Below are 22134 nucleotides of genomic sequence, written 5' to 3' on the forward strand. Positions count from 1 at the left end.
CTTTAAGTTTCTCTTTATGGAAGCATTACCTAGCTCTGTTGTAACAGAGAGAATGTGGTTGGTTTACTCACTGCTACCTTTGTGAGCTTCAGACATTTAGTTTTCCTTTGGAGACTGTCTGAAATGGGCCCAGGGAGTGAATGGCAGCAGAAAGCATCAGCATTGACTAGAGCCGTTTCATAAGCTCTCAGGGAACATTTCCCAGCCTCACACTACCCAGAGAAGTTACACACACCAACAAAAGCTGTAGAGACAGGCACAGTCACCTGCAGGGGCCTGTGCCTTCCTCACTACCTCAAATGACCAGAGGCTCTGGAAGGAAGGAACCACAGGGCCATCTGGCTGCCCCAACCACTTCAGCTTCACCCAGTGGGGTGAACTCAGTGGAACATCTCAGGTCCTCAAGTCTGCCAGCATCCTACTATTGGCTCCATCTTTCAGATGTTAGCCTAGAGCCTATCTCAAGTCATTTTACACTTCCCAAATGCCCACTGGAACTTTTCCTTCACAAGCAGTGAAATAAAGTTAAAAATAGACACTAACTTAAAAGCTCCAGTGAAACAAAGCTTTCCTTTATGACAAAAATCCAAACACCTGCTTGACAAGTAGAAAAGTTTGCTGCTTTAGGGACACTCAGAAAAAGCAGGAGAACCTACTGATTAGTTGGTTGCATGGTTTAGTTGATTAGGTGGTGTTGGATGATAGGTTGGATACGATGATCTTGAAAGTCTCTTCCAACCTGGTCTATTCTATTCTAAAGCATCTAAGTTCACTGGTCTGGAGAGTTTTCCAAGAGACTGGAAAGCTCTACTGTTCAATACCTCTTAACTTTCTAAAGAGGTTTTAAATGGCATAGCTTAAGATGTTTTTCTTAAGCATAAGTGATGTTAAACTCTGCAGAGCATCGTGTGCAAATGCCACAGCACAGACCAATTCTGAGCAGCTTCCTCAGTCCACAAGGCAGAAAGGCAAAAGCCTCTACCAGCACAGCCAGACCAAACAGCTACCATCAGATTGCAACGGGCAACTGACACTAACCATATCCTGGTTTGGTTTTACTGATGGGACTGTATGAAACTTAAAAAGAACTACAAAGCAGCCTGATTCATTGCATTTTTTTTTTTATTATTAGGTTTATTATGACTTAAAGAGTTTCTATTACTCCAGCTGGGTAAACCACATTTGAAAGTTAAGTTGAACTGCAGGACTTCAGTTTCAGCCAGGAAACAAACCCCCCCCCAAAAAAAAACCACCCCAAAAAAATTAAAAATAAAATTTAAAAAAAAATCATTTTTGCATTTCTTTATTGTAATATAGATTTCAATTTAACATTTAAAACTTACTTCATTAATAAGCAAGCCAAGCTCAGTAGCTTCAGTGCAGGATGTACTTTATGTAACTTTGCCGCACATTCATGTTAGGATTGGATGTACATGGAGGAGAAGAGACCGGTTCAACTGGACGATTCAGAGGAGAAAGCAAAACTAAGCACCATTTTTTTAACCAAGCTAAACAATTCTCAGTTCAGTGTTTCTTACAGGGTGTGGGGTGGGAAGCAAACAAAAAAAAACAACCCAAACCCCAAAAATAATCAACTCAGTTTTGGCTTCGGGAGCTACAGTTTGGATAACAGCCGAAAGCTGTTTCCAGCAATGTCAATTCTCTACACTGGCACAAGAAAGAATCTTCAAAGCAACAGGTACTGGAGGTTTTTCCTTTTTTTGTTGTTTTTATTGTTTTTTCCAACAACCTGTTCTCCCTTGTGTTTTCCCAGGTGAATACATGCATTACCTTTTTTGATCATTCTGGCAGAGGTTAACAAAGAGCAAAGGACGGTTGGGGCTAAACGAAAAAACAATCAGAAGATTGCCAAGGAGTTAAGGTATAAGCCAAAAAAACAAAACAAAGCCACACAACACATTAAAGCAACCAGTTTAATATCTAAGCCTGCTTTCTTTCAAAGAAAAACAATGGCACAAATCAAAAAGCCAGACAAATTTCATTTCAGATGGTACTAGACTGAATTAATGCTTCAAAGCATAAAGAGGATTTATTTCACTGTAAGGAAGGAAAGCAATCTGAACAGTCTCTGTATATTTGGGCTACACCAGAAGCACTGTTACAGTTCAGCCCAGATATGCAGAACTGATACCAGTATGCTGTTACCCTTTACCACCTGGAATAGTGAAGTGTTAGAAGTTGCAGGGCATAAGCATCCTAGTTGTACAAGCCAGTTAACGTACAAACAGAAGAGCTGAAGAATGATTCTCAGCTCATCCTTCCTGTTCAGGACTCCAGATTTTTCTTTTGGACCAGAAAAAAAAGTTTCCCCTCTGCCAACAGCTTAATAAATACTAACAGATATTTAGACACCATCTTCAAAATCTTTGTTGAAAATGCAGTCTCCAAATGAAAACTAGCTTTATGCAAGTACTAGTATTTTACATAAAATAAGTCTCATGAATCGTAGTTAATAGTAACTGAAATTAATGTATGCTGAGTCTTCAGGTGATGTGCAAGTTCAGCTATGTAACAAAGGTGGGGGCTTTGAACAGCTCTTACCATCCTGCTTTGGACAGTTCTTACACTTGTCCCATAAACTACAGACCCTCTAGCTACAGTATTGTGCAATTGTTGACATCTTCAAGAGCTCTTCAAGGTAAAGAAATCTGATGGAAGCACCACAAAGCAAGAAAATAATGCTCTCAGTAAAGAGCCTTGAATTTAAGACATCATTGCTGTCTTGCCTTGACTACAGAACACCAGTGAGAGGACATCAGGTTAAAAGAGCAAATCTACAGTGAAGTCTGCTTCAAACAGGGAAGATAATACAAAAAAGATCCAACTCTACAAGCAGCATGTAAGCAAAAGTCTTGAAGAGCTGTGTATTAACATAGAGCTCAAAGTGCCTTAACTTAGCTAGAACAGCACAATTTTTAGTATTGTGAATCTAGCATAGCTGCATTTCATTCGAGAATCAGCCTATGCTTCCAGTTAAAGCATGCATACCATCGCTATAAAATACCCTTTCCCAGCTTGCAGGTTTGGAGCCCTTCATTTCCTTATTCCTCCTGTATTATCACTTTCTTAGGCAGAGATTTAGAGGCCCTAAACCCAGGGCTCTCCACCAAAGACACGCTGCATCTACACGTAAAAGTAGTTAGGACACCGAGATTGACACATATCCTTCCCCATTCAGAAACTCATTTGCAGATCAGCCTCGATCTCTAGTTCAGTTTTAAGTTACGCTTAAGTTACGGCAGCCAGAGTTCAGTCCCATGAATGTAAGCTCAACACAAAGAGAAAGCCATTTATCCTATTTAATACATCCTTACGGCATGTTTATCCAGAGCTTCAGAATCAACTTCCAGTTTTAAATTATTTTCTTAGCACTTCACAGCACCTGCGTGTCCCTCCCTCCTGAAGGAGACGGCATCACACAGAACCTCATTTACGTTTGTCCAAAGCTTCCATGTGTGACCAGAAGTCTTACTTGTTAGAACACACCCCTTCTCCAACTATTCCCCCTCGTTCCCTCTCCTCCCACCCCTCCCCAGCCATGGGCAATTACTGCACAAGAAATGTCAAATGGGATATGGGCGTACACAAAACCTACCGTTCACTAATACTGAACAGAAAAGCCTATTTCCCAATAACAGGACATCTTTCTCTAAATTTAGGTCAGCACTGGTGCAGTCTGCACTGTATAAGATTACCACGAGGATAATACCAAAAAGTACATAGAATTTCTCCAACTGATTTAAAAGCCTAGGAAGTTAATTGGGGAAAAGTTTAATATTGCTACTTCGGAGCACTAAAACACACAAAGTGAACCCAATAAAGATCCTTGTACTGAGTCAATATTAAGTATTAATTGCATGACCATCATAGCACCTCTTTACATTATCACACAATCACCAGAATTATCAACTGCTTTTAAAACTAAAAAGGGTACAGTCCAATATTTATAACTTGCACACTGTTACTATATAGAAACTAGGTGCATGGTACAGTGCTGCAAAAATGGAAGCCTGCAGTTTTGACAAAGATGCCAAGTCATGTCGTAGACAATTTCAGTCAAACTGGCAATACTGTTTAAGCAAATACTCAACACAGTAGGAAATAAAGGACAAAAACAAAAGCATTCTATAACCAAATAAACATCTGAAATTTCCTTTCCCTTTAATACAAGTAAGGTCACTTTTAGCCTTGGAACGGATACATGTTTGCCTATGATGATCTTGCTAACTACTACACAATATCTGATGTCCTCTGCTAAGAATATAGTTTAAGAAAGCCGCAGTTACAAGAGGCATCTAATGTAATATCTAAAATTTCCTTTATGGCAATTATTGAATTCATTTGTCTTAAACAGTGAATATGTAAAGATGGCCTCATGTTTCCTTTTTCAATAGTACTCTGAGGATCAAGTGGCTTTCAAGCAGCATGGTGGGTTTGAAATTTTTGCAGTTTAGATCATTCTGTTGCGTTTATGAGTTGGTGAGTCTGTAATGACATCGCCACACTGGGCTGAGGTACGCTTTCTAGTTCCACCATTGTCCAAGTGGAGTGCCATTTCTTCTGATATGAAAGTGTTCAAATCAACATCATGGAGTCCATTTCTCCTTCGACTAGCATTGGAGCCACTGCTCACGTGAGTGGGCGAGCCTGGGGTACTTGAGCGAACACTTATACTAGCCATTGCACCACTAAGACCTAGGGGAAAAAAAGAGAGAGTATTTAGGTCAAACAGTACAGAAAGTTGGATTTCCCATGTGTGGCAGAAGGGATGACATCCGGCTTCTAGCAATGTTTAAGGCACTTTTTTCCCCTGTTATTTGTACCACGTTTATTTGTAGTCCAGACCACACCTTCCCAGCTTCTAGTCCATATAATGATGTAACCATTGCTAGAACTGGCTTTGTGACATCAAAAGTGAGCCGGTGAATGCTAGCTCCATAAGCATGGCAGCTAAGCTCTTTAAAATACATGCACGTACTCAAGAGCAGACTATTTCTAGCCTTTAGGCTTCACACTACAGCAGTAGTTACACAGAAGGAAAATCCCCTACCAGGGACTTCCCAGGCTGACCTGACTTAGTCTTGTTTCAACCACCATCACCCTGCTCCCTTTCACTCCCTCAAGTCATTGTAGCCCTGAAGAAACTGCAGTACGACAGCAGATCTCAGAGAGCTGTATACCACAGCTAGTTTTCAAACAAAACCTTTATTTCATGGCTGCTGCTAACAGCCAATACATTAACAGAATTCAAACCAGCACTTAATCACAAACCCAGCAAGACCACAGGACAATCCTCCAAAATTGTGGGACAGATCCCATCCAAAATAATGTCACAAATACCCTGCAACTACTTTGGTTTGTGTTCAGGTTATTAATGAAGACTGCTTAAAACAGTATTTCTTATAGAAGCAAAGCCATAAACCAGAACACAATGAGCTACAGATCAATTCAAACTTTGTCACTATTACTTTGGAAAAGCAGGACACTCCACAAATTTAGTAAAGGCTAGTAGTATATGAAAGCCTAACAGTTCTTCTCCACTTGGAACTCTGGGTATATCTGTAGATAAACAGCAACTTAGAGATGAGACAAACACCTTTTCTAATTGCTTCAAATCTCAGTGTTAGTAGAAAGCACCCAAAAAACCAAAGCAAAATCCATGCAGGCACACAAGGAACAGCAGAACAAAACCTGCATCCATCTATTTTCTAGCATCAAGAACAAGTAAACTCTACACTATCCAGGAGCATTTGTCTCATGACCTTCAAATTGTTGAGCTCTCAGAGGTTCTCTCAAATATTCTATACTTTTGTCCAGTCATCATACATCTTCTGTGTACAAAGCCAATTAATACACATCTTCCTTCATATATAACGAAATAGGCCAAATCACTTCAGAGCCTCTATGAAGCCTGCTAAAACTAGCAGACCAGTTGCCAAAAAGCAGAAATAGAAGACAAATTCTAAAGCCATCTGCAGCCATGTCTGGTTGATACCCAAGTCAGGATAGAACAGGCCAACCAATTCCACTCTACTGTACTGCTGAACATGTAAAGTTTAGATCTTTTAACAGCCCAGAATATATCCTTACAGACTGGGCACTGTGTACAACCACTGGAGTCACTAGCCACAGATGCTTTCTTAGATCCTTTTCCTTACAGCTCTAAGTGGTGCTTCAACATGACTCAGAAGCATGGTATGAAGTCTGATAGGGACCCTGTAGGTTGCGAATGAAAGGTAACTTCAATACAGCAGCAGAAATTATATAAACAGGAGAAGCTGCTTTACTTAGAAGGCAATTCAGAAACAAGGTTTCAGTACCCCCAGGATTACACCCAAGCTTAAATTTAAAACCATTATGAAAAGGGGTTCCTATACATCTATCAAAGAAAGTAAAGCAGCTAATTCATGACAGATGTACAAGAAAATGAACTGAGAAACTAACTTAGTTAAATCACTAATATGCAAAACTTGGACAGGTAACAAATCACTTCACAATTTAAAGACAGGAGCAAGTTTAATATCAACTGGCATGATATACAGTAAAAGAACATTGCTTCATTCTGTACATTTAAATTGGAAAATATTTGACAGTGCACAAGAGGTGACATTGTTTTGAATCCAAACTGACTGCAGAAATTCACCCCCCATCACTACTCCAAGCAAAATTGCTCTGAACATACAAGTTCAGTGTTGTTACTTCCACTAAGTCAACCATTTACATCACTTGTCATTTAATCTTACATTTTACAACCAAATGACCAATATAATGAAAGATGCCCTGATGAAACTGAATTAATGTGTGTTGTGCCCAAGTAAGGAAAGAAATTGTTCTAAATAAACTCCAACACTGACTCATGATATGAGAATACTTTTTCAGCATCAGTCAAAAACTGTTCAAGTAGAAACATTTTAAATATGTAGACACAAAAGCCAGATTAAATATATGCATGTGTAATATGCTGCAGTGTATTCTAAACCAGTCTGCCAAGGTTTGCAAGCAATGCCTCAAGCAGGCATTGACTTACCAATATTTAAGTCACACTGAATCACTGTACATTTAAATATACAAACAACCTTCAGGAGACAATTAAGAAGTTAAAAATCTTCAAACACCTGGTTTGCAAAGGCAGAAGAGTAATACTGAATTAATTTCTACAAAGATAGGAGTACAAGGTTATTGCATCACAACACAACTTCTAGTTGCATTTCAATCTTGCATCTCATACAGGTATTTAATGCTGAACTGGTAACAGTCATTACCTGATATGCCAATGGACTGAATGACAATTTGGTCTCAGCTACTGGCAGCTGACCATGTTGCATAGCACCACACATCAATCCAGGAGAGCAGAACACTTAGCTCAGTTTAGATCTGGGTAATCAAGCTAATATGGAAGAGTCAGAAAGAAAAATGCAGGGCAAACTTGAAATACCAAGTTGCCATTTCAGCAATACAATGGAAAAGACTTTTGCAAACAGAAAACATGTTTCAGGAGCTGTGATCCAGTTTGTTTCTTCTCAGAAAGTTGTTGCAATGAAAAGAGGAAAATCTCAAAAGCATTTACTGTTAATTATTTTGACTTTTTAATTTGTCAGTGAACTCAGACCCCTTCTGAAAGCATTAAAGCAAGCAGTAGTAGGTACTAGGAAGAAGTAAGATGACATGACTGTTAGCAGCACCATTTCACAACCTCAAGTTCTGTACTGTGATTTACATGACCTACTCACAGGCACATCAGTTTTGTCTATACAAACAGGAGAGATTCAAACAATGTCTGTAGTTCATTCAGGATCTCATGACCACTTGTTCCTACAAGAGACATCTTTTTTAAAAGAGGCCTTTAAGGAAGAACAGATGTCTCCTCCTTTTTTAAACTTGAAAGGACTGAAGTGGAGGGCATATCTGGAATACTCTGCACTACTTACTAAGATTCTCTTTCCTGCCATAGCTTGCACTCATCAGCAACATAGTGTTCACAGCAGGTAATTTCACACACAAAAAATACTGAAGCCATATTCCAACACCGACTACAGCATTATGAGAAAAAACTGCAGTGAAGACAAAACTGTGACCAATAGTAGCTAATTTATAACTAAGCACTCTTCAGAACTATAGATTAGAATGCCTGGCTACTAGAATAGCTCATGAATACAACACACTTAGAACTATCAACTCAAAAATAACAAGTTTATTAATACTGGCCCAACAAACTGTAAATTTTCTCTGCACTGTAACTACATCCACAAGGAGTTATTCAGGGCACTACCACAGCATAATATGCTGGAAAACTACTGTTCAGTAGAGTAACACTATTAAACTATTGTTTTCCAGAAGTTTTAAATCAGGAAGTATCAGAAAGAACATTCATGCTTAGACAAGTGTGACTAAAGCAGGAATTAGTTAATAACCCCAGATAAATACAACGTGGCATGCAGATTGATCCTTGTCACTCCTCTATGTCATGCTCACCCTTTCACAGTACTGCTCTGAGCAAGTTTTAGCAGTACATACCAAAACACAACTCTGATAGCTATATATACACACAACCTTTAAATTAAACTTCCAAACTAACTGATCTCTGCTCTCCCAATCCTCCTATGAACTGCTTCTCTGTTCTAACCAGTGCTAATGATTTACTCCAATTGAGTACTTTGAGAAAAGAATAAGCAGGCCTAATGGAAATGAGGCTCTTTATAGGGGTCAAACCACAGACTGCTAGGGCAGGTTCTCCCCAACAGCTCCAAAAAGACTGAATTACATCAATGATAGACACCACCACTTTGGCTCCTTGGCTTTAGAACACTCCCTCACTGTGTTGTTGCTGTTGCCCATTCACAATGTTTAGTTAGGAGCTTTCAAGTCTAATGCTTTTCAGCCATTGCTTTCAAAGGGTTGCTTACCACTCCTCCTCAAACCACAGCATTTCCTCCCACTATGCTGGGAGAAGTTTGGAAAGCATTGAGCACATCCCACATTAGCAGACCAAAGCATCATTTCAAACATGGACATGCACAGCCACCTGCACTACAAGGTTAATATGTTAAACAGCCAGTCAGAAGACAGCCCAGCACGTGTCAGCTTTTGGGAACCGTATGCTATTAGCTCAGTTGATGTGATTCTGTCATTTGAAACTCCTCTCTTGCAGAGCTGGATATAGCAACACACCCAGCAAGTAGGGGAAGATACATCCATACCTAAGCAAATTGCAGAGATATTCGAGGGACTGGTGGAAGTTTAAAACTTGACTGCATGTGAAATGTTGAACAATAAAAGGTATTTGTCTTCCGCCATCACATCTTCAAACACCAAACATCAGATGCAGAGTTCATAAAGTTTAGGAAATATCCACTTGAACTTGAGTTAAAAGGCTTAGATTACCTGGAACTAACTACTCAGCTTCTCCTGAAGGCTTTAATTTCAGGTATTCACAGTTCAAGTTTCCAGCCATGTTTTATTTCAAAGGTTACCCATCAGCACACTAATAATGGAAAGCTGATATTAAGGGCAGAGATTTTTAGTTGTCATTTCAGTCTCTCAAGAGGCTTCTAGTTCCAAATATCCATTCTTAAGTACCCTTAAGTTACAGTAAAGATTTCAGTAACAGCTGCACAGCACAGTGCCATAGTTAAAAGGCAGAGCTCACAAACATCAGTATTATTTTGTCATGATCATTTTGCTTTTAACTACTGTAACAAATTTTGAAGGAACAGCAGAGAACAAGTTCCTTATAACATGAAGACTATAGATAACTAATATAGCAAGATTAAATCTAGGGTTCAAAATCCCTAGCTTTTGTCAGAAACACTCTCAGCTACCTTGCAGTACTGTAAGATAGGTCAGATGTAACAGGGTTTGAGACAGAAGGCTAAAAGCACAATTTTAATGGATGTCTGATGCAGCACAGTTTGAAGATGATACTGGTATCAAAGATACTCTTCACTAATGTTTTAGTCTGGGACATATATCTAGACCTGTTTGATATTCCAGGAAATATTTTATTAGCTACTTCATTACCACAGCTTCTATCAAAGTTTTCTGATGTGATTAAGAAGCATTTAGGTTATATGATCAACGCAGCTATTTCCTCCATCACAGAGCAAAATCAGCCAAGTTGGGACCGTGGGCTTCAAACCTATTTCCAAGAAGTCAATAAACCAAGTCTGCTTCCAAAGAGCTTTGTGTTGCAGATGCATACCTATCCCTGCTTCACTAAAAGCAGTCCTGCTCAGTGCAGCAAAGTTTTAGCATTATCACTCAAATCTAACTAAGCTCACCCATGTCACCCACAGTGAAATGCTCTTTCCACAGGAAGCCTACCAGCACAAGGCAACACCTAACTTTCACATGCTAGCCAAAAGCTCCCCTTAAAGCCTCAATCCTGAGCACTTGATGAGAAACCCTGGTGATAGTGAGTGGAAGTCTTATGTTTCCTCACAACACCTAGAAGCAACAAATCACTTGGAAGCTGCCTGCTAAAAATGAAGATAAACAAAGTCCTACAGAAGATATTAATTCCCACACACCTGAAGATCCTATGCAGGTTTCAAAATCAACACAGTTCTGGAAAGTCCACTGATATAGGAAAACAGTCTGGAGACAATTTAATCACAACTTCCTTAATATTGAAGGAAGAGGGAGAGAAACTGAAGGAATGCAGACATTGTGGACAGTAACCTAAAAACAGTTGCCAGGCCAAATAGGAGCCCAGTCACTAAAAGATTAGCACAAAAGCATTTGTGTCAAAGACCAGATTGAAAGCCGTATGAGGAGAACCTAATCCAGGTGGTGATTGACATGTAATCTTGTCAACCAGCTGATGAAGGGGGAAGAGTGCACTTCTAGTCCCTGCAGTGCCAGTATAGGAAATAGGAAAACTTTGAAGCTCATGGTTCTCACACTCTCACACTACGGAGAAGTGACAACCATAAACCACGCTGATATAAAGTAGATGTTAAGAAACAATACCAGGATATGAAAAAAAAGAGCCATATTGCCAAAAAAAGCCTCTTGAGTTTGCTCAAGAGCTCCCTGTGCAACAGTGAGCCTACCTAGCTTACTCACCTGAAAGTAAGCCTTTGTAGTTAAAGCCAAACCAGATGCAACTAGTCTCAGAAAACAAAACATTTTTGAAGGGTGACTTATCAGCTCTATCAGGTGAGAGCCAGCTTATGCAGTTCCTCCTCATGAAATCAGCTTTACCTAATGAAAATTGTCAATACTGATACATAGAATTCTTTAGCCAACTTCCACTACAAGAACAACTACCAAAACTACATGACTGGGTGGAAGAATGCTTGATTTAAATGGCCACAGAGCAGCAAACAATGCCAGAATTAGGCTGACACCTAGACAGTAACAGCAGCTGGCTTACCTGTCTTGAAAAAAATCACAGCACAGAAGCCAAGACTGCATTGTCAGGAATTCGCTCATCTAACTGATTAATCCCACCCCTCATTGAGAACACCAAATCAGTAAAAGTATCATTTGAGTTTTATAGATTGCACTTACAGATAGGTTGGTTTTGCTTTTAGAATGGTCTACTGTTTATACCTCAAGATATCTGCTACCCTTTAGAATTTTAGGAGACAAAACCCATGAGTGAACTGCTCCATTTCATCCCAGGAGCAATTTAAAGCACATTTTTCTTTTATAACTTCCTAGGTAATAGTCCAACACAAGCTATTGAATATTCATACCTGAAGGAAAAAAGATACACCACCACCATTATTGGTATTGGCAAGAAAGGAAATTCACTATAGCACTGGCAGCCAAGTTTGGAAGTGAACTAAGCAGTTCTGAAGAGGACTCAATTATTGCAATGATGTGCAAGTGAAGTACCCTTCCTGGGTACTTTAAGTAGAACATTAAACCTTATTATCCAGTGCATAACAAGAGTACTACAGTGAGGTACAGTATCCTAGGAGACAGAAGCTTCAGACACAAAAATCACCTACCTAATCCAACAAAAATTTGCTACTAGCCAAATCTTAATGTTTAACTAGTCACCAGCATAGTATTATTTCCTAAGAACTTAGTTTGCTTTTAGCATTGGTATGAAAGCCAAGGCTCTTCATGCTTCAAAAACACTATGAAGTGTTCACAGCTGTAGTATATTACAGATCCAAACTCCACTTTTATACAACACCTTTCCTTAACTCGAAGTATTTGTCTGTGCAACTTTATTAGCTAACATGCTTTATGCATGCAAAAACACTCCCTTAGAGAATGAAGGAGATACCTTCAGCTGGATTATCAGGTACATAACATATTATAACCATAGACAATGGCCAAGAGCAAGGCATGCTTTAAGAACCCCCACCCAATTTTAACCAAGTAGTATTGAAAAAGTTACTGTTACCATGCAGAGCTATGGCTTCACGGAAGGGTTGCAAATCAGTCTCTACAGACGAGCTAGTTTCTGTTGAAGTAGCTCGGTTAGGGGATACTACAGTCAATCTTGGGGGAGCTCTAGAATTTCTTGGAGGAGGAACTTTTCCACATAGGAAGCTGATCAAGTCTTCTCTACGAATAGTTCTTCTGCGTTTTTTAACCCAAGCTAACACATCCTTATTCCGACGTTGATAGCCAATCTGAATTCCTACATCAAAGCTTCGCTGATGGGCATCCACACTTTCTGCAAGAGGACAGAGAAGAACTTTTAGTGTTACAGATAGAGCAATGCATAGTACAGCACATCACCAAGAACCTGCTGTCAACCATGGAAAAGAAGTCTGTCTTCTACAGGTTACTGCAACAGTACCAAGCTAGCCATAACAAATTAGCTAGAACTGAAGATAAGTCCTATTAAATGTAAGGAAAGTATCAGCTAAAATGTTCTACCTCTTTTACAAGTCAGAAAGGCAACGGCAACTCAAGCACCACCTGAACAGCAGTTGCTATACATCAGGTCAACAATAAGCACTGTTTTAAAAACTCATAATGTATTAATACTAAAAAACCCACACTTGAAGCATGTCAGTCTGAGGAAGGTGCTTAAATCAGACAATGCACTCTAAGAGACCCTCCTGAAATGCATCAGTACAACCAGGACAACCCAGCAAAAAGTGTAATGGCTTCTCTTGATTCTAATAAGCAAAGATTTTTCAGAAAAACTCAGATTTCTTTAGAGGCCTTCTAGTTTCATCTGAATTTCAGTTGCAGAGGCAATTCACAGAAGGTCATAGTTCTGAAACTAGACAGAACCCAAGTATCCCCAATGCCTTTCAATTAGGAAATACACTCCAAAGTCTGAGAAAGTTTCCTTCCCCATTTATGATCTACAAAAGCTTTAAACATTTGTCATTAATCCTACTACAAAATGCAGTCTCATTCTCCATTGATTTAACTGGTGACCTGTGCACATCAGGTATAACTGCATCTCTAAGAAACTTTCAGATACCTTTCTACATTGCTTTCAAACTCAGGCAAGTACATTTCTGGTTACTAGTTTGAGTAAGTTTCAGTCAACAGTAACAGACAGCTTACATTCTATTCTTCACACAATTGCACTCAGCTTGTTTGTCATAGGTTTCAGAGCTTTGCCAACAGCTATTTCAGTTTGATGAAAATTACTGCTGCACTGGTCTTGCACCATTAAAATACATCAACATACCCACACCAATTTCATCTGCTCTATTTCCATAGATTTTTATTCATTCTGGCAAAGCTGATTAAAAGAGTTTTCTAGATTCTTGCTTTACTAATGAAGTCCAACGTTAAGAGCCATTTTCCCAGGACAATATCAAGAGATTTAATAACAGCTGTCCAAGATAGTGGTGTAAAGGTAAACAGGGACATACACATCTATGCTGGTTTTCTCACACTCAAAAACCCAAAAGTAATCACTAGTGAAAGCTATCTTTGTACTCTAAGGCAGCACCACAGAAGATAGTGCAGATTTTAGTTCTATCTATGAGCAGCACATCAAACATGAACTATCAGCAGAAAAACCCACCAATCTCAAACACCGACCATAGTTAAATCCTACAGCTTTTGGAATATAAGGTATACACAGAGCACACTTAACATCTTACTTTTATGCACTCTTAAAGTGTTTTCCTATGCTGCTTTGCAATGTAAGGCCAGAAGATTTGAAATGCTAATTCCTGCAGAAGCAATGGCAACATGACAGATTATTCCTCCAGCCATTTCATACTCCACAGTGGCTTAGATTCCAATGCACTCACAGTAAAAGCTACCCAAACACTTCAGAGCCAATTTGAAAACTAACAATATTCCTTTAATTACTTCCTGAAATGCCATGAGAAAGCCCTGAGAGGTGAGGAGCTCAGCTTTGTCGATAACCTGCTTTCCTTGGGCACCAGAATGCTTTACAATGAACTAGGAACTAATAATGAGGTCGAACAACTACTGTTGCAGCCTGGACAAATTTTAAGCATCATTACCCTGGAAAAGATTAGATTTTTGTGGTGAAAAGCTTTAACTTTGTCTAAAGAGTTACACTGCCTAAAAATAAGCATTCAAGCTGCAATTACTAAGTCAAAACTAATAGCAGCAAACATGGTTTTTTAATAAATTACACTGTAGGCTCCTAAGTCTTAGTCTAATATATGCCTAAGCCTTTCTACAGGGGCCTTAAGTTCTAAATACTGTTACTAGCCATGCCTTCATTTCTTTAATGTAATGCAGAAGATCAAATGTCTTCAAATGCAGCCTCTATCACCAGCTTCAATCAGAAAACTGTGATCCAAGACCTTCAGCATGGCATGCTATTAAACTTCTATTTTCAGGAGGGAGGAAAAAAAAAAGCTGACACTCAAGATATTATGCTGTTCTTTTTAACACAAGAGCATAAGGAGAATTTTGATGCTTCCAAAATCCAGTTATCAGATCAAAAATGAGCTGACAGGGCAACAGGCAGGTCGTGGTGTTCAGTTTACCAAGTACTTATCCAACGTTTTGACAGAGTCCTTCAAAATACAAACATTACTGAGCATGTGAGGAACAGGAGGATTTTGAAGGGCCATGTTCATCAATAGGGAAGGCAATCTTCCACTAAGAGATTCCAACTTGCCTGAGATTCCAGCCTCTAGCTGTTTCTACCTGTGCTCTCCACAGATTTGGAAGTTGAAATTGAAAAATGGTAGTCCTGAGTAACTGAGGTACTTCAGCACTCAAAGATCTATTTGAAAGAAAGCTTTTTCAGGAGCAGCTTTTTGAACTATTACATCTAACTAAGCAGAGCTTCCCACTTAAAATCTCCTTTCCCTGATCGCCACATACATATTCTTCTGCAATCACACTGTAGCAGAAAAGTAGAGCTCATCTCCCCAACAGCACAAGTAAACAAGTGATTTAACTGAAAATAAACAGCCCATGTCTTTGCAATAAAGCTGCTGCAAGGAGACAATGCCAGTTGTAAAGAACCTGCAATTATTCCAGACAGTTTATTAACATTACCTGCTGCTATTCTAGCACCATGTTCAAGTGACTGGTGTCCCAGACCACGTTCCAGTGACCCACTACATCAGGCCAACACCTACGCTGTTATGTGATCTGCTGCCCCTTTATGAGCCTTGACACACACAACATTCAAAGGCACTTTCTGCAAGAGAAGGCTCTGGCAGTGAGGGTCACATGTACATTTCCTCCTTGCTTTGTCCACATGTCAGAAATGTGATCAGCCATCACAAGCACACTACTAATAGTAGTTCAACCGCTTAAAGCAAACCCAAAACGGGAAAACTAAACAAATGAAAGAACACGCAGGTAATAGCTATAGATAATGCTGCACACCCCACGAGTGGGTGGGGAGAGAGGAAATCAAACTACAAGCCAGAAAAACAACAACTTGCAACTTTAAAGCTTCTTCCTTCTTTGGAATGGAAAACAGTAACAATAGGAATCACACTGTGCCAGTTTAAGCCCCCACCAACATAGGTGTCATTTTTGTAATACGGTCTCAGGAACCCAGAAACCACTGAATGATTCCTCTGCAGACAAGAATTCCTGTAACAGCCCAAGGAACAGCTGAATTCAGAACAAATCCTGACCAACACATTAGAACAGCACAAAGGCACAGCCACATGCAGAGTGCGCTCCTACCAAAGTTCTTGCTAACACTGCTTTCTTAGAGCCACTCTGAGCACAGTCTAACAACATTCTAGTGCTTAAAATAAACTGGGAGGGTTACTTAAGAACCCCCACTGTCAGAAGACGATAAAACTTTGTCATATAACATCTGTGCAGGACCTTACAAACACTACACCTCATCTACATTTCACTGTACACGTTATACTGATGTCCCAACATCATGAAATATACAATACCCAGGACGTCTAAGAAGTCTTTTGTAAACTACCATGTTCTCCCCTTCAATTCAGCCTTTTTCAAGGGTCTCAAAGTAAAGCAGCTTTGACGTTATTAGTCACTGACATGAGGCAACAGAAAAGATTCAGCTATCGTCAGCTAAAGTGGCCCTGGGAAAACTCACAAGATTCAGGAAGCAGTCTCGGGTTAGATTTTATCAGGGTGAATAAGAGACATTAACAGGTACTGCTTATGAGTAAGCCGGGGCAGGAGGTAGTGTGGGGCCCGGCTCGGCAGGGAGGGCTGCCGGGGCAGCGGGGACAGGGGGTAGGGGCAGCCCCCTTACCTTTGTAGAGGTTGGTGACCGCAGTGGCGGCGTTCTGGAAGGGGACCCAGAGAGAGAGCCCCGGCTGCTGGCACACCCGGTCTGCAGGGAGGGAAGGACACACGCTGTTTATTTTGGAGTCACCAACTCCGAACGGCCATGTTAGGTTTCGCCATTTTGTTCCACCTTCTGAAGTCGGGATCAGGGCCGAGCAGGGCCGGCCGGCGACGGCCCTGTCCCGGGCAGCGGGCACGGCGGCGGCGCCCCCGGTCCGTCGGGGAAGCGCCCGGCCCGGCCCCCGCCCGCAGCCCCCGCTGCACAATGGGGCCGGCCCCTCACTTCGCCATTTTGTCGGAGCTTCTTCCCTGGGCTGGGCGTCAGGAGCCGCCGCCGGCAGGGCCGGGCTTCCCGGTCTGCCCCCACCCTCCCCGCCCCCGGAGCCCACCGCTCCACGAGCATTCGCAGGCCTCGCCCCCGCCGCCCGGCACCCTACCAGCGCGGCCCCCCGCCGAGGCCACTCTCGACAAGAGCGCCCTGCCTACCGGGTAGCGGCTAGGCCCCGCCAGTCGTGCTCTCGGGCCGACCCTTCCGCCAGCCGCCCATCTGGGGCGGGGGACAGCAAGGCCGGGCCGACACGAGAGCCAACCCAGAGGCCTCACTGGCCCAGGCCGCTCCGCTGCGGGCCACGAAGGGTGATGTCGGGGCAGCGGCCACAGTTCCCCCTCACGCCATTTTGTTTTCCCGTCTGCCTCTATGGACGGGCGCGGAGCCCCCAGGCCGGAAGCCCGCTCCTCCCCCTGCCCAGGCCGCTCTCGCCGCCACATCCCCTTTGTGACGCCGCGGCCCCGCTCCCACCCCAACGCCGATGGCTCCGCGACCCCCTCCCCAACCCGCAGCCGGATCTCTGGGCCCTGCTTCAGCCCCAAAGCCACGACGCTCGGGCTCCACCGCCCACCAAGCCTCGTCCCACCGCAGCCGCCTACCAAGCGCCTCCCCAGGCCCCTCCGCCCGCGGCCCTCCTGCGGCGCTCACCCTTGTAGAGCTGCGCCACAGCGGTGGCCGAGTTTTGGAAGAGGTGCCAGAGCTTCTGTTGCTTGTGCTCGGGCTGCGCCGCCGCCTCGTCCTGCAGATCCGGGGCCAGCGCCTCCTCCTGCTCGGCCTCAGCTAGGCACTGCCGTTCCCACTTGCTGAACCAGTGCTCAGGCCCGTGCTCCTGGATCTCCGCCTCGCCCTCCTCCTTCTTGTCCTCCATCGCTCCGGCAGGCTCCGCGTCCTTCCTCGCCGCCGCCGCGGAGGCCCGGCCTCGCCGGACAGCCGCGATCGCCTCCCCGCCGCAGCTGGGCCGGCCCTACCTCACCCCCATACTCCCGGGCCCGGCCCGTCCGTCGGCTCCAAACACACTGAGCGCCGGCGCCGCCCCGATCACAGTAAAAGCCCGTCGGAGACGCCTGGGAACGTGCTGCCACCCAGCGCCCGCCCTCTGCGTCCGACTGGCCGCTGCCGCCCCGGCACCGCGGGTTTGAACGGCACCTCGGGCCCTCACTGGTCCTCCCGCACGCCCCTCAGCGGCACGGCAGCGGGGGGCGGGCCCGGCCGCAAGATTGGTTATGCTGTCACACACCCGTGCGCAGACAGCCCCGGCCGCGGGGAGCAGGCGCAGTGGCTTCTCAGTGCTTCCCGGCTCCTCCTCCTGGCGTGATGCGCCGGGCCCTGAGGCGGCTCCGCTTGCCGCCGCCCCTCGGCCCCCGCCCCTCGTACCCTGCCGGGCTGGGGTTGGAGCTGGCGTGGGGTGGGCGGCCGCCCAGGTGTCTGAAGGCGCGCCGTGTCCGAGGTGCCCACCGGGGCAGCGCAGGGCGGTTCTGCCGTCTTGGGGCTTTCCCCAGGCGGAACAAGGCGTTGCCCCGCCTCGGGCTTCCCCCGGCCGCTGCTGGCAAGGCCAAAGCCGGTGAGGTGACTTCCACCCACCGCGCTACTCGCCTGCGGCGCAGATCCCTGCCCGAGAGGTGGCTCTGCGGCCAAGGCCCCGGCCAGGACCGGGCCAGGCTCTGGGGAAGATGGCTGCCGCGCAGGGCCGCGGGCCGGTCCCGGGGCCTGTCGTAGGGCCGAGCCCGGCTGCGTGCCTGGGAGGGCACGGTGTCGACCGGCAGGCTTGCACTGGCCGTTCACACCCTTGCCATCCTTTTTCTACCGCTTTTACACTTTGTTTACCATTTCTTGTCGTATGTTTGCACTGTCTCGGGCAAAAATCCAACACGCCGTAAGGAAGTGCAGCTTCTTTGCACTGGTTTAAAGCACTTCATTACTTCATGATCGCTTCAAAACGCTGCTGTGAAAATCATCTTCCAAACCGCTCTAGCCACACAAGTCAAAGAAAATTCCAGCTTGTGAGCCAAGCCATGAATTGCACAAATACTGATGCAACAGGCAAGCACCTCGAGTTTCCCTCTTCTGTAAAACACTGATTTCTTGCTTTCTGTCTAGTCCAAAGGTTGGACATACCTGCAGCTGGTTTTGCACTCCCTGTCCTGAGTGCAATGCCACTGCTGCATGTGCACAGCTGGGTTTCAGATCACCTCTTCCATCTTATTAAATTAGTATTGCACATTAACTGCTGCCCCTATCCCACTCAAACTCACTGGATGTTAGAAACAGAAGCTTTGCAGTATTTCCTCCTCTGACACTCCATGCTTCTTCCTGTTTTAATCTTGGATCTTCACACGGCTTCCTAAAAGATGCAGGATTCCAAGCCTAAATTGTATGAGAAAAGGCATGGTATGAGGAGAAAATTAGAATTTTCAAGGTGGTTTGTTTTATTTCTAAGGACAGCTGAAAACAAGCTGCAGGCTACTGTTTTCTAGCCCACTGAGATGAACTACTAGGGACCTCCTGCTTGTGGACTAAGCTGTGGGACTCCATGTGAGTAGAAAGGACGAAAGTTTCTGCGCCCCTTTGCATGTGTTCTAGAACTGAAGTTGTTATGCTGGCTTTTAAAGATCTATTTCATAATGCTAATGCACATGATCCTCCCCCTCTACTCAGCCCTGGTGAGACCCCACCTGGAGTACTGTGTCCAGTTCTGGAGCCCCTATTACAAGAGGGATGTGGAGGTGCTGGAACGTGTCCAGAGAAGGGCCACAAGGATGATCAGAGGGCTGGAGCACCTCTCCTATGAGGACAGACTGAAGGAGTTGGGGCTGTTCAGTCTGCAGAAGAGAAGGCTCCGAGGTGACCTCATTGTGGCCTTCCAGTATCTGAAGGGGGCCTACAGGAAGGCTGGGGAAGGACTTCTCAGGATCTCAGGTAGTGATAGGACTAGGGGGAATGGAATGAAGCTGGAGGTGGGGAGATTCAGGCTAGATGTGAGGAGGAGGTTCTTCACCACGAGAGTGGTGAAACCCTGGAATGGGTTGTCCAGGGAGGTGGTCGAGGCCCCGTCCCTGGGGGTGTTTAAGAGCAGGCTGGATGAGGCTCTGTCCAGCCTGATCTAGTGTGGGGTGTCCCTGCCCATGGCAGGGGGGTTGGAACTAGATGATCCTTGTGGTCCCTTCCAACCCTAAATGAAACTATGAAACTATGAAACATACAGGGAGGCCTGGATACTCCCTTCTTTCCTCAGTAAAGCTCTGTCCAGCCCCTGTTTAAACCTTCAGCAGGTTTAGGAGTAGTCCTAGGGATAAGCTATTGGGCTTTTATGAATCTACAGAAAGGCATAGAAAGGAAAGGAACTTTTTTTTTTTTTTCTTTAAAATGTGAAATGTTGACAACAACTGAAAATTGGGTTTGTAAATCATATATTGATCAGTAGGGCACTAAGTGTATATTGTAGTGGAGCATTGATTTTTCTGCTGTGGAGCTGTTTTAAGGAAAAAAATAAAGGACAGAAGAGGAAACTTATGTACTGAGCAGGATTTCTTATAAACTACCTACAATGTGGAAATGTTTGTTCCTTACACTTTTCAGCTGTTTATATACTGAAAAGGATCAAATGGGAATGTGGAATGGGATAGAGTTCAAGTACATGGGAATGTGTGACGGGATAGCGTTCAAGTTCTTCCCTAATAAATAGGGCATTAAATCATCTCCCTCATCAAAAGGTGAGCAGAAATGCTCCTGTCAGCTTCAGTGGGCTTTGCAGATGCTCTCAGTAAGGTCTGAGCTCAGAAGTTCCTGCATGGAGCCTGATGTAGGGGAGGGGATGTGGCTATCCTGGATTTTATGTGCCCCACATCTGTTTTTATGAATATTTCTAAAGAGTTGCATAATGTTGGCAGCTGTGAAATAAACAGCTAGTTACTGCAATACAATGTTGTGTTAGTCATGATTTATCAAGCATTCAGTCCTGAAATCTGGCAGTGACTGATGCCCATTCTGTGTCCATGAGGCAGGGAGCTGTAATGCATCACCAGGTAATCCTGGGTAACAGCTCAGCATCCAAATTTCCTGCTGCACGCAGTTCCTATCCTACAGCTGACAGAAACTGCTGAGATTTTAAGAGGGCTCTTTTTCTTTCCACACCCATTACTCCAAGTGGGGTTGGTAACTTTGGAGTTGTATCAATTGTTTGTACAGTTTTCTGAAGTGGCTAGGGGCAATTTCTGGAATAACAGTGTGCAGAGGCTTAGCACAGTTGAGAACTGGGATACTGAATGGGTTGAAGAACTTTGGTCTATGGACTCCATTATGCCAGCTGAAAATAAAGAGGGTGTTAGGGACCTGGGAAAGGAACCACACGTTTTCTGGGACTAGAACAGTGGTGCATCAAAGGAGTCCTGCATGTAGGGAAATAGCCATACATGAATAATTAAGACAATATTGATTGTCTTTTCTTGGTTAAATGGTGGAGGAGGCAGCAAAGGAGAGAAGAACAAAAGCACCGTGCACAAGAGCCCCTTAACACACCCAAACACTCTTCTCCCTGATGCCTCCTAAGAAGCTTAGTGCCTGTATCATCTGAGCAGTACTGATTCACTGAAGAATTTTCCCTCTCTGTAAATAAAGTACAAGTTTCATGCTAATCCATGTTGACCTGCCATCAGTGGCCTGGAACAAACACAGCTGTGCTGATTTTGGTTGGTGGCAAGCGATGTGTTGGCTAGAGTCAAACACAAAAAGCCTGGGAGCTCAATGGTGTACGCATGGTGAATGTGGCATCTGAGTAATCTTGGTGTTTTGCCTCTTAATTTCCCCCATGGGAACGCTGTAGTGATGAGAGCAGTGTGGCATCCCAACTGAACTCTCAGGGGAAGTAATTACTAGAGCATGATGAGGGTATGCTAATTGGAGAAAGCTCTGAAGACTTGTTTTATTCTCTTATGCAAACTCTAACTGAGAGCTGAATTTGATGATAAATACAGGGAAACATCTTTGAAATGTGAAAATATGAAATTGGGGGAAGAGGAGGGTTTACTGATACCCAATCTACTCAAACTGAGCACCAGTATTATTAAATAGCTGGATGTATAGATGGCTGACTATAGACATGGGAATGTTCTTGCAGTGCTGCAACCAAGTGGGTT

General features: G+C 43.7%; 1 protein-coding gene across 1 annotated transcript; it reads right to left on the reverse strand.

Annotated features, from left to right (window-relative positions):
- Nucleotides 1-1920: 1920 nt before the first annotated feature.
- Nucleotides 1921-18202, reverse strand: HAPSTR1 (HUWE1 associated protein modifying stress responses). Its single transcript, XM_068147149.1, has 4 exons — nt 17651-18202; nt 16640-16720; nt 12383-12658; nt 1921-4716 (listed from the first exon to the last, which is right to left on the reverse strand). The coding sequence occupies exons 1-4, from the start codon at nt 17868-17870 to the stop codon at nt 4472-4474; spliced, it is 822 nt and encodes a 273-aa protein (XP_068003250.1). The 5' UTR covers nt 17871-18202; the 3' UTR covers nt 1921-4471.
- Nucleotides 18203-22134: the final 3932 nt, after the last annotated feature.

The sequence above is a fragment of the Melanerpes formicivorus genome, unplaced genomic scaffold (assembly GCF_026170545.1).
Source record: "Melanerpes formicivorus ecotype bairdi unplaced genomic scaffold, bMelFor1.0.p_v2 SCAF_14, whole genome shotgun sequence".
Taxonomy (NCBI): domain Eukaryota; kingdom Metazoa; phylum Chordata; class Aves; order Piciformes; family Picidae; genus Melanerpes; species Melanerpes formicivorus.

Bases quoted from the DNA above. Each gene is read 5' to 3' on its own strand.
- HAPSTR1 (XM_068147149.1), bottom strand. From the start codon at position 17,870: ATGGAGGACAAGAAGGAGGAGGGCGAGGCGGAGATCCAGGAGCACGGG. The intron at 16,721-17,650 runs GTGAGCGCCGCA...CCCTCCCTGCAG, and splicing joins TGTGGCGCAGCTCTACAAGG to ACCGGGTGTGCCAGCAGCCG. The intron at 12,659-16,639 runs GTAAGGGGGCTG...GTCCTCTTGCAG, and splicing joins GGTCACCAACCTCTACAAAG to AAAGTGTGGATGCCCATCAG.